At 42.4% G+C, this 11,968-nt stretch overlaps 1 protein-coding gene and 1 long non-coding RNA gene across 5 annotated transcripts in view; one reads left to right on the top strand and one right to left on the bottom strand.

Moving 5' to 3' along the window:
* Positions 1-4,307: 4,307 nt before the first annotated feature.
* LOC112451136 lies at positions 4,308-7,409 on the bottom strand. The gene is made up of 3 exons (XR_005232762.1): positions 6,494-7,409; positions 5,804-6,108; positions 4,308-5,133 (listed from the first exon to the last, which is right to left on the bottom strand). It is a non-coding gene; the product is annotated as an uncharacterized LOC112451136 (long non-coding RNA).
* A 59-nt stretch (positions 7,410-7,468) lies between these two features.
* Positions 7,469-11,968, top strand: part of zeb2b (zinc finger E-box binding homeobox 2b) — an 83,998-nt gene continuing 79,498 nt past the window's right edge. For 2 of the 4 annotated variants that reach the window (XM_017431773.3, XM_017431771.3), the window contains exon 1: positions 7,469-7,595. In XM_017431773.3, the coding sequence (XP_017287262.1) occupies positions 7,523-7,595 (73 nt within the window). In that variant the 5' untranslated portion in view covers positions 7,469-7,522. The remainder of the gene's footprint in view (positions 7,596-11,968) is intronic. The other 2 variants (XM_037973929.1, XM_017431769.3) reach the window with 1 other exon arrangement.

Genomic DNA, 11,968 nt, shown 5'->3' with positions numbered 1-11,968 from the left:
CTTATGGTGTGTGTGTGTTGTGGCTATCACAAAGCCGAGCCCCGTCGAGAGATGTTGAGCTTGATGTTTCAGAGCTGGAGGAGTTACAAACAAGCGCACAGAGGAGATGCGATCTGAGATACTTCTGTCGTGTGTTCAGACCCTCTGAATGACAACCGTTACTTTAATTAAAATTAAAAAAAAAAAGAGGCAAGAAAAAGTTTCTTTTAGGACTGAAACACAAACTGTTTGCTGAGGGTTTAACACTCGAGAGGCTGAGCTCCAGCCTCCTGACAGCTGCTTTGAATTGTAGAAGCACATTTTCAAAATGCCCCCCTTTATATTCTCTGCACCCACTCTGTGGTCAAACCAGCTTTATTTGTTTTTCTACATCACACAAAGTCATGATAATTGTATTTACACTAACTCCTTCCACTGATGGCATGTTGTGAAAACTTTGTCAATCCTCATAACTTTGTGTCTCTCCACATTCTCCGGATAAAATAATGAAATGTAAATAAAGCGTCCTAACGGCCTTATTCGTAGTAATACTCTAAAAGTAATGGGAAATCTACCACAGTAATATTAGGGCTAAATGATAATGAAAGGAGCTGGTGGACGGGGCGAAATTCAGTAAAAAATCAGAGATTCTGACATTAATGTCTTATGTTGGAATCTCGTAAATTTGGGAGAAAATGTCCAATTTTCCATGAATAAATATGTAAAATTATAATGTTCTCTGATATTGTAAATTCATAAAGGACTAAAAGTTTAAATTTACCAGAAAAAAAAATGTTTTCAGGAAAAAAAGGCAACAATTTTCTGACTTTACAATATTTGAAATTATTAGAGTGATATTCATGTAAATTTATGTTAAATTTTTTCAGTTTTCTTCTTCCCAGTATAAAAGATTATCTGGTCCATTGTGGGAATCTTTACTTTAGGTTCCTCTTAATTTGATTTGATTACATTTAAGATGCACTTTATTGTGGAACATGACTGTTGTTGTTTTTTTACATAAATAAAGACTGATTTAAATATGTTAATGCCTAATAAATGCACAATAATATGTAAAAATAAAATAACTATTAATCACAGCCTGCTAACTAACAATTAGCATAGATGCTAACCTAACATTGGAAATGCCATAGAAAAGCTAACATGATTAGCATCATGTTTCTGCTGCAGGAAACTACGGTAGCTCGACTGGGACAAGCTGCTCTGCTGACTCAGCACAAATTAACATTAACGAAGCTGCTTTTTGACATTTTAAATGTCTGAGGTGTAATGCATCTGAAAACAGATCCTGGTGGACTGGGCCTCAGTTGGATTTGCTTTTGTCTAAATAACTTTTTCCTGTAAATACATAAACATCGGGTTTAGATTTTAAGAGGCAGACAGGAAAAAAAAAAGCTGCGACTTGCTGCCGTTTAAACTCCGTGAAATTTTTAATTCAACCAGAAACTTGGAAAAAAAGGGTTGCTGTTAGAAATCTCAGAACATCGTGAAGAAACGGTGAAAACGAAAATTGAACGAGACCAAAGTTTGGAAATCGGACTCGAAGGGAAACTTGGATTGGTGCATTTCTGCTGTGAATGTAAAAGAAAACAATGTGAACAGCATTCAGTCATACTTTTGTGGTGAACTCTTAAAGTAAATGTTATGATCCCACAGTTACCATAAACCCTTTTATGTAAACAACTGAGAAAGTGTATTTTTTACATTAAATCACATATTGGAATTGTCTAAATGAGAAAAGTTGGTCCAGAGCTTCACAGAAACTACGATCTGTGTCTCTCTGCTGTCAATTTATAAGATTTTCACTCATTCAGGCATTCTTTTGGTTAAACTATTAAAAGATGGAGTGATTACCGTCCATTTACAAAACCTGGAAATCAGAATCAGCTGCTGTAAATTTATTGGTAAATCTGAGCAGCGTTCAGGTTTGTGTTAAATGATTAAAGCGGCTGTTATTATTGTATATCTGCCACAAACAGCTGAACATGATCCTAAACTCAGCAGCAGAGAGCTGACAGGAGCTGAACTTTTGCTTCTTTTGCAAACAGAAGATATATTCCTGCATGTCCTTGTTCTGTTCGTGTTTTGGTTTAAAATCTGTCTTTATTAATTGCAGCTAAAATGGACAAACCAATCTGAGCTCATTTGTTTCTGTTTTTCCTGTAATAAAAAAAGAAAGAAGCTGTAGAGGAAATTACAGACGTTAAATTCTGGGTTCATCAGTTATTTTTGGTAATTTCTGAACTTTTAAGCTCTCCGTGACTCTGTTTCTTCTGTTGGACTGGATGTTTTAACTACAGGAAAACGTTCAGGGAAGAAAATCTGTTCTCCAGCAGCAGGTTGAGCTCCTGTTCACGATGCACAAACGAGGAGAGAAAGAATCGCTGCTGCGTGTCTGAGGGTGCTGAAAAATGATTTTAATCAGAATTATCCACCTCTTATTTATTACATATTTACTGAAATATATTTATCATTTTATTAATATTTGAAAATGTAATGAAATAGAATTGTTTTTGTTTTTTTTGCAAGATGAGTGCAAACAAAACCAAAACAGAAATCAGAGTTTAGCAGCTTTATAGCCAGAGGAATGAAGCTTATTTCTTTTTTAATGATGAACCACAATTAGAATCATGGAATATTTGGATGAATTTCCATAAAATCAGTTTTAGATTTTATTTGAGTTTTGTAAAACTCATCTCAGATGTACCTGGATGTTCTCTGTTTCCTCGGAAAGGTTGAGTAAATCCTGCTCAGAACTCATGTTCCTCTCTGATCGGGCTCTGAAGGGGAGGGGCGAGGCTGAATCATTGTTTTTCTTGGAAAAGTGACAGATTTGTTTTTGCCAACAATTAGAGAATTAACTGTTGGCACAAGCATATACGTTTTTTGGCAGCTGAGAGCTGAATGCGTCCTCTGACCTGGTTGTTGTTGGTTCCGAGTGATGCTGAGCAGATTAACTGTGACCCACAGGCAGCAGGCATCTTTCACTCACGGTGATCTTCTTATTATTCTGAAAGCATTATTCTGCTTTTTAAACTCATCCTTCAGCCTCAGATGAGAGAATTGAATTGAACTTTTGTGCTGTCCTTGCTTTGTTTTGTTATTTCGGCAGAATTTGATGTACTCACCTGCTGCTCCATAACTGAGCCTGACAGCAACAAGCTGGAAAAAGTGTCTTTTTGTCTGTTTGATGCACGGAGAACACATCTGAAACTCATTTCCTTTACAGTCCAGATCACGGAGGTGAATATTCCTCCGATTGTAACAGGTTTTAGTCGAGCTGTTGTGTGTGTTTTATTTTTTTTTTCTCCCTGAGAAGCAGGACTGGGCACGGATTCGTCACTGGATGCTCCGCCACGTCATGTGACTCTCACAGATCTAAATTAGGCCAATAATCAGGGACGCCTGGCGGCTGAGCTGCTGAATGCACAACATGTACATGCGACTGTGAGCCCGAGTCCCGAGGCACGTTCTGCATCGGCATCCCTCTCTCTGTCACTTCAGCAGATAAACAAATCAATGTTTTCTGTCTGCACACATACCTGCTGCTAATCCAGCTTTGATTCACCAGCAGAATCGTAGTCATCCTCTCTGACCTTTGACCTCTTTACTTTTGGGTGTTTGATTGATTCAGACCTCGAAGCTGCAGCTTAAAGGAACTCATTGCAAAGAATGAAGTCAAACATAAAGAGGTTATCCTGAATGATATCACAGGCTGCCGTTTGAAAGAGTTTACTCCAGCAACGCTCCTCATAAACAAAGCACTTTATCTGCATATTTGGCTAAACGAATCTGAGCGTAGAAATGTGTACCAATAATTCCAAACTGTCGGACTTCTCCACCACAAACATGTCCTCCGTGGGCGTCGCCGTTGTTGACCTATTTTCAGTCACTTCGTCTGTTTCTGTCTGGAAACAAACACGTTGTGGTCGTTTGCTCACACAGATTTTAATAAAAGAACAGATTAACCAGCAGTACGAGAAAAGCCATGCATGGCTTTTGTTTGGGTTGTTTCATGTCTTCAGCTCGGAGCTTGGAGACGTTCGGTCGTGGAGCAGCAGAACTCGAGCAGAACCCAAACAGAAGCTGTAATCCGACTGACACATTCTTCCAAATACAGTGAAACATTCCTGCAGCCTCTCTGCACCGACGCTCTGACAAAATATGGATATATATATTTATACATATATATATATATATTTTTTTTTACTTTAAAAAAATTAGGATTCTAAACTTGATCCTAACTGCAGAGCTCCGGTTTTTATGTTTCACTTTATTACAAATTAAAGCAAAAATAAAAAGCCAGGGCATCTTTTTGCTGCAGAATCTGTAGGTTTTATTTGGAAGATAATTACAAACCAACATAAACACAAAAAACTCTATTTCACTTCGGCAATAATAATTTTTACAAGAAAAATAAAAGACAGAATTTGATTATTTTGGCAACAATGGGAACATTTTGTTTGGAATTAACAAACAAAAGTGAGTTTAAACCCAACACACACACACACACACACACACACTTCTTGATTTAAAGCAATATATTCATTAAGCACAAGGTCCCCCTATAGGTCACACAGCGACTGTAATCCGTTTTCACGGTGAATATGTGGCCCCACGGAGGAGGGCCTGCGCGCGAGAGGTGCCACTCCACGCTGCTGTGGATCCGTGTGTGTGAGAGAGTGTGAGTGAGGAAGAGAGGGGGAGAAGTGTGCACGCTCCGTGGCTGTAAATTACGCACGGAATAAAAAAACACTCAGGACTGGATCCACTTCTGAGCCAAGACTTTTACTCACCTCTTCCTCCTCTTCCTCCTCTTCCTCTTTGCTTGAGATGAAAAGAAGAAAACAGGACAGCATTTAATGACAGAGATGAGTCAAATGTTAAAGTTCGCCCTGAAACCTCCCATCCCTGTGAGTCCTCCTGATCAGACATTAATGGCAGCCTGTTTTAACTACAGATCAGGCAAAGAAACAAACAAACAAAAAAAAAAAAGGTTTAAACACAAAATTCCTACAAGATTTCCAGATTGTGTCACCGTGTTTGAGCAGCTTCTGATTGGCTCCTCGGCGTGTTCGCGCGCATCGGGCCGTTCAGCCTCTTGATTGATGATTTAATTAGCCATACAGAGGCGAACTGCAGCAGGACAGGACACAAAATAATACTTTATTTACATAACCAATCAGGGCGCTGCAAAGGTGGAGCCTCCTCCCTCCCTCTGCGTGTGTGTGTGTGTGTGTGTGCGCGGAGGATTCATCCTGTTAAGTTGAGTCCAAAACGAAAAAATCTTTTTATAATTCTGCAGCAATTTCTTATATATTCCTTAAATTAATTTTCCTGTGTTTGTCCGCCTGTTAAATTGCGCGAATTTATTTCCTAAAACGGTTACAAAATTTTTGAAAAAGACTAAAAAAATAAATAAATAATTTTTTAAAATGAAATAAACTGTGCGCGAAGTTTGCATGCACACAAGGAAGCAGGCAGGTGAGAAAACAGCAAAAAAAGAGATAAAGTTTCTCAGATTTTCCCCCCTGAAATCAAAGCGAGCAGCTCAGACCTTTTCTCCTAAAACCTTCTGCAGAATTAGAATAAATTTCCTGTTGATTAAATTCTGTTCAGGGCAACTAAATATTAATTGTTTTTGGAAACAAGTAGATTTAAATCTATTGAATTAGCTGATGAATTTAAGCAGAACAGATAATTAGACTAATAAAGAATCTATAGAGAACTTTAACTTCTCATTTCTGCACATTAAAGCCATTAGACACAGATTTAAATGTGTGTGTTTGTAGAAAATAATCCTTACATGATCGCAGCCGGAGTGGATGAAGTTTGTCCCCATCAGTTTGCGCTCTTTCACCGAATTATTAAAAAAAAAAAAGAAAAAAGTCGGCTGTTCTTCTCCGCGCCGAAGCTCGACGGTTCGCTCAAAAACAGAAGAGATGGTCAAAGAGAGAGGAGGCTGAGGGGGAGGAAGAGAAGGGGGGAGAGAAAGAAAGGAGAGAGAGAGGGAGGAAAAAAAACTTCAACCCAGAAGATGCTCACGTTTGACTCTCCTCAATTATCCCCTCCCGTGAAGATAGGTGGCGTGCGTTTCAGGGGGCTTCTCCTCTGTGTTGCACGGCGGAGAAAAGGAGGTGGAAAGAAAAAAAATGTCATTAGAAGAGGCGTAACACGTCAGTCCCTACCCAGGTTTGTTTCCTGGAGTGGGTGTAAGACATCAGTTGTAAACCTGCCCTAGCAGGAATAGCGGTCCCTCCCTCCTCCCAACTATTTCTAAGGCTTTATTTCTAAGGCTTTATTATCACCGGTGGAGCAGGACGCGCTCCGGGATCAGCCCTCCTCGCAGCTCCCATCTGAAAGACGCTTTTTACATTCTCCTCCTAAATAAAGCAGGTATGTACTTATTTACTAACAAAAAAGCCTTTTTTTCTCCCCCACCGGAGAGTTGTTGGATTTTTAAACTTCCGTGCGTCAAACTTGGAGCTCAGCTTACCTGCGCAGGTGGAGAAAGGTGCGTTTGTTTCCCCTTTTAAAAAAAAGAAAAGAGAAAAAGAGAGAGACCCTGTGGTGTCGGGCTCTGACAGCCGGGGAAACGAGCCTTTTTTCCCGGGCGTTCGGCGCCGCTGAAGCCGCGAACATCCATCCATCCTCCGCTCCGCGCGGCGCGGCGCGGCTCAGCTCGGCTCGGCTCGGCGCGGTTCGGCTCGGCTCGGCGCGGCTCCACTCACACCCGATCAGTCAGCTGAAAGCACGGAGATCCGGACCGGTCCGGACTTCTCTCAATAAGTGGGGGTGATTTTTTTTTTTTTTTTGTGGGGGGGATCTTTTGTTTCTGTGCCATTTGCGCCTTAAAGATCCCCTCTCCTCACAAGCCGGAGCGCTTTTGGCACATTTGAACAATTATTCCTCCCATCTGTTATTTATCAGCTGTTTACAGCGGAGTCCGGCTTCTTCAAGCTCAAAGCGCACTTTTCTGACTCTTTATTGAAGTTTGAATCAGACCACACAGCGCACTCCAAACTCTGACTGATTTTTTTTTCTTCTGATAAACCTCTAAATCTGGCCTCTAAAATCTGACAGGGATTTAATTTATTAACCTGCCTGGACTTTAGTGGAAGAGCTGGACTGAGCAGATCCCGACGCTTGGGTAAATAAAGCGGGAATTGTTTTATTTGTACAAAAAAAGGGAAAGAAAACTTTTAAAAATTAAGTTTGAATTTTTGCTGCGTATTCTGTTCATAGCTGAAACTAAAAAAATCTAAATTAGATGCACACGGACCCCCCATCTGTCTCATACTTTCACCTTTTTTAATCTTTTTTTTTCTTATAATCCTTGAATAGAAGTGCAGTTTTTACGCACCCTCGGCTCTGACGCTGTCCGCTCCTCTGTGTTTGTTTCCCGTCAGATATCAAGCTGAAACCAAGGAATCGAGTCCATGCGAGCTGCCATCTGATCCTCACCCCCCCCCTACACACACCACCACAGCCACCGCCGCCACCCCACACACACACACACTTATCAATGAAGCAGGAGATCATGGCGGATGGCCCCAGGTGTAAGAGGCGAAAACAAGCCAATCCGAGGCGGAAAAACGGTAAGAAAATCCCGGGAAAAGCTGTCGGAGGTGGAGGCTGGTTGGGGAGGGGTGGTTATCTGTGGATGGGAGCCGGGTTTGGAGGCTTCCGCAGCGGCTCGGGGGGGTGTGAGAGGCCGGCGGCCGGTGCGCGGAGCTGGGAGGACCGTTATCCGCGGCGCGCGGGCGCTCCAGCTGCCTGGATCTAATTTGATTTCTTTACTCAATTTTTTTTTGAAATAGCTGCTTGAAAATGTTTGTCTTGTTGAGAACTTGTGGATGTGAAAGTTGGGGGTTCTTCCCGGGACCTCCAAAAGGAGGAGGAGGAGGAGGGTGGGGGGGAGTGTGCGGTCACTGAGAGCAGCTGGAGCAGACCCCTGTTTAAAAAAAAAAAAAAAAAAGTCAAAGTTTGACTTTTATTTGCCTAATTTTATTCTGTCTGCTCTGTAAATTTAACTTCTTATAATTTAAATTTCAAATTGTGGCTGAATTAATTCACAGGAGGTGACATTTGGTTAAAAAGAATCCCTTTTTATTTTCAAGTTTCCTTTGTAGTGGAAGGAAGTAAAAAAGGATGACACTTTGGATAAATTCTGGACATTAATTGGGTCTGGACTGGGGGGAGATTCTGCTGCTTTTCTTGCTTTTCCTCTGTTTGGCTGCACTCTTTCCCACCAGAGGCAGATCTGCAGTGACATTTCCTGGCCCCGTTCCTCCTGATCCGTCCAAACACAAGTGAAGCTCCCTCTCGCTCGCTCCCTGTGTGTTTTATCTGCTTTCCCCGCTACAGTTTTTTAATCTCTGCCCCCACAGGTTATTTATCTAGATCAGATTTCATTTATTGATTGCCTCCAATCAATAGCAGACAAGCATTTTTGCTCCACACCAGCAGCAGAGTGCTGGATTTAAAGCAAAACTGAATAATAAGACACATTCAGAGGTATGGCAGCCTGTTTAGCCACCTGTTTTGTAAAAAAAGGGGGGAGTGAGAGGGAGACACTGGGCTTTTGTAGCAAATGATAAAATAATATTAGCAAAGCAAATATAATTTTCACACCCTTAAAGCTGACAAGAGGCGACAGGGTGTAGAAGGAGTATTTTTATCTCCAACAATAACGCAGCTTCTCTTTTAAAAACCAAATATATGCTTTTTCTTTCATAACAAGATTGTCTGATGTCTCCCCTCCTCCTCACCCCTATCCTCCCCCCCTCTGGGAATGCAAAGGCTTGGCCACTCTCCCCCCACCACCTCCTTGTCTGTCCTCTTCCTGCCTGGCTCGGTGGAGGGATGGCAGGGCGAGGCGTGCGCGGCGGCCGGCTGCCACTCGCCGAGCTCAAACCAACAGGAAAATCAAAAAAAAAAAAAATGCAGGCAGAGGGGATTCGGTAAATTTCTCAGCAGATGCAAGTCTTAACTGACAAATCAGATGCACGCGCACAAATAAAATCTAAACCTAATTGCAGATAAATGCAGATGAAGGCAGCAGAGGTAAATTTTGATCTGTGTGCCGTCGGTTTGAGCTGCAGATCTGCAAATAAAGAAAAAATCAGTTTTTCCTCAAAGAAATAAGAATTCTTCAGATTATTTAAAAACAAAATAAATGCATGGGTTTGTTGCAGTTTGACATTCTCGTCCAGATGACTGTTGGCCNCAGTAGCTTTACTCACCCACTGCCCACTCTGTCATGTGCTCTTTAACCACAGTTCATCATTTATCCCAACCTCTGCCCTCAAGTCCCACGGCTTAAAGAGAGAAAACTGTTTCAGTTTTATCATCCCGGCTCAGGAAACCCAAAGAGAAAAAGGCAACCTTCTCCTGTCCGCATGGGAAACTTGATCTCAGCAGCATGAGGAGAGTTTGGCCCCCGCCAGGTGTTGCTTGTCATATCCAGCTGTGAGCGGCCAACAGAAACACACACCTGTGCTTGTTTTGATTTTACTCTACCAGCATTAAAAATAATAATAATAATAATAATAAACCAGCTCCTGTTGATTCAAACGTTCCAGCGTTTGCTCGGGCGAGGACATGCAGATCCTATTTTATAATTTCATTTAATTTTATTTTGATGTCTCCCCCCCCCCGCCTTACCTTCCCCACATGACTCCTGGGTGCCGGGTCATTCCCTCACTGATTACATAACCTGGAACAGCAGAAGAAGAAGCAGAAATCTCTGTCTCTGTTTAATGGAACCGTCTGAATTTAGGTGGCGAAAAATGGGGGGAATGTGTGTAAATGAGGGGTGGAAACAGGAGGGGGGGTTAGGGGGTTCTTTCAGGACCCAGACAATGCCAGATTTCTGCCAATCTAAACAATTTGTCCATCTCTATTATTCCCACGCCTTTCTCCTTCCCTCTTTTCCCAGATTTTCCCCCTCTCAAGGTAGGGGCAGTCTTTTTTTTTTTTGCCCTCGTCACTGAGCATGATGGGGGAGTTAAGAAGAGAGGAAAAAAAAAAATCTGGGAGGAGGAGGGCAGCTTTTCACAGGGCGCTCGCGGACAATTGATTGTCAGCGGTAATGTGTTTCATTTACATGTTTATACCGTCAATAGTGGCGGGGGGTTGTCCACCGCGCCGTTCTCTGCTGCCATACGGCTCCCAGCTCGCAGTCCTCAGCTTCTGCATCCTGCAGGAGGAAGCTGGGAACAAATGTACATTTCTCTGAATGGAAATGCTTCTGGTTAAATCAAACGAGATAAAAGAAAATTAGGAAAAAAAAAGCAGATTCTTATTTTTCTCGTCATGAGTTGCACCTCAGCCTGTACGAGGCCTTATTTTCCCGTCTGCACGGCAGCTTTTCGCATCTTTTTCCTGCTCTCCCTCGACAGCAGCTAAAAATATCAAACCGTATGAGTCAAGCTATGCAGTCAAGTACGTAAAAAATGAATCCTGAATGTTGGTGCAGAAACGAGCCGGAGGATGCTCCCTCCGGGTGACGGTGTTGGTTGTTGCACCGGAGCCGTTGTGTGTGATTTCTTTTTATTTGATTGTTTGTCGCAGAGATGCAGGGATGCAGGGTGATATCTGTTATTCAACAAACTCCCTAATATGTGCTTTCCACGAGGAATTAAATCCAGAATGTAGCTCAGCATCACAATTTGCACTCACGCTCACAACAGCAGCGCAGCTTTTTTTTTTTTTTTTTTTTCACACTTTGATAAAGGAGATAAAAGCAAATACCATGGCTTATGGCAACACACACACACACACACACACACAGAAGAAAGAAACTAATGATCAAGTCGTCCTGGACACTGGACAGAAAACTTTCATCAATCCCTCCTCCTCCTTAAAAAATAGCCAAAAAACATTTTTGACACTTTTTTTTCCTTTTATTACTCTTCCTTCCTCGACCGCCCTGCTTGTGTGTGAAGATATTTTTGAGCCTGGCGGCCACAGAACACACACTCGCAGAGGCACCGCGAGCCCGGACCCCTGACACCGCGGGTCTTTGGAATGCCTTAGGTACGATTTCACTTTCGCTCACATCAATGCTGACCTGAATGCCTTTCATATCTGATCCGCCGTGTCTCTCCTGGTAAACATCCCCCCGGGGGGAGAACAAAGAAAGGAGCTCTTCTTCTTCTTCTTCTCCTTCTTCTTAATCACAATTCAGCCCCTCTCGCCGCCAGCAGCAGGGCTACACATTTGCATTCAGCATCAGAAAAAGGGCCTGAGATGAAAGGGGGGAGGGGGGAGGAGGGCAGAGAAAGAGGGAAAGAAGAAGAAGAGAAAAATGGAGGCAAAAAAAGAAGAGGTGGGTGGGTGCTGGAGAGAAATAACTAGGGTGTTTGTGGTTGTTTGTTGGTTGTCCCCTGGTTACAAGCCTTTTATAGCCTCCCTACTCTACCAGGGACCCCCCCCCCCACACACACACACACACACACACCCCTGACAGACAGATAGTGTTACGAGATGCCCACACTATTCGTGGCCACTCGCTCTAAAGGAGGAGAGAAAAGAGAAGTCCTGGATTGGATTGTGCATAAAGGAGCAGATAAGCGTCAGGAGCAGGTGTCCTCATGATGTCCCCCCCTCCCCATGTCAGCTTGGCACCATGGAGGCTCCAAACTTCTTTGTTACTTTGAATGAGAAAAGTCCAAAAACCCCTTTTCTTTTCTTTTTTTTTTCCAGAGAAAAGTGTTTGAAATGGGAAAGAAAGCCTCCTCATCTGAACGTATGACTATGTTTGAACAAAACGATTATTGAGATATCTTCATCGTCTTCGTTCCCAAGCAGGATGGATGCAAACCTACAGAAAGGGGTGGGGGGTGGCCACCTCAGCTCTTTAAATGGCATCATGTGATATGGATTCTTTCTTCTCTTTCTGTTTCTCACCCAGAACCTTTTTTTTTTTCTTCTTTTCTTTTTTGGTTAAGACGAGGGATTATCGGTA

The sequence above is a fragment of the Kryptolebias marmoratus genome, linkage group LG23 (assembly GCF_001649575.2).
Source record: "Kryptolebias marmoratus isolate JLee-2015 linkage group LG23, ASM164957v2, whole genome shotgun sequence".
Lineage (NCBI taxonomy): Eukaryota > Metazoa > Chordata > Actinopteri > Cyprinodontiformes > Rivulidae > Kryptolebias > Kryptolebias marmoratus.
Note: the sequence above shows the minus strand (reverse complement) of the source record. Positions and strands in the feature narration are given on the sequence as shown.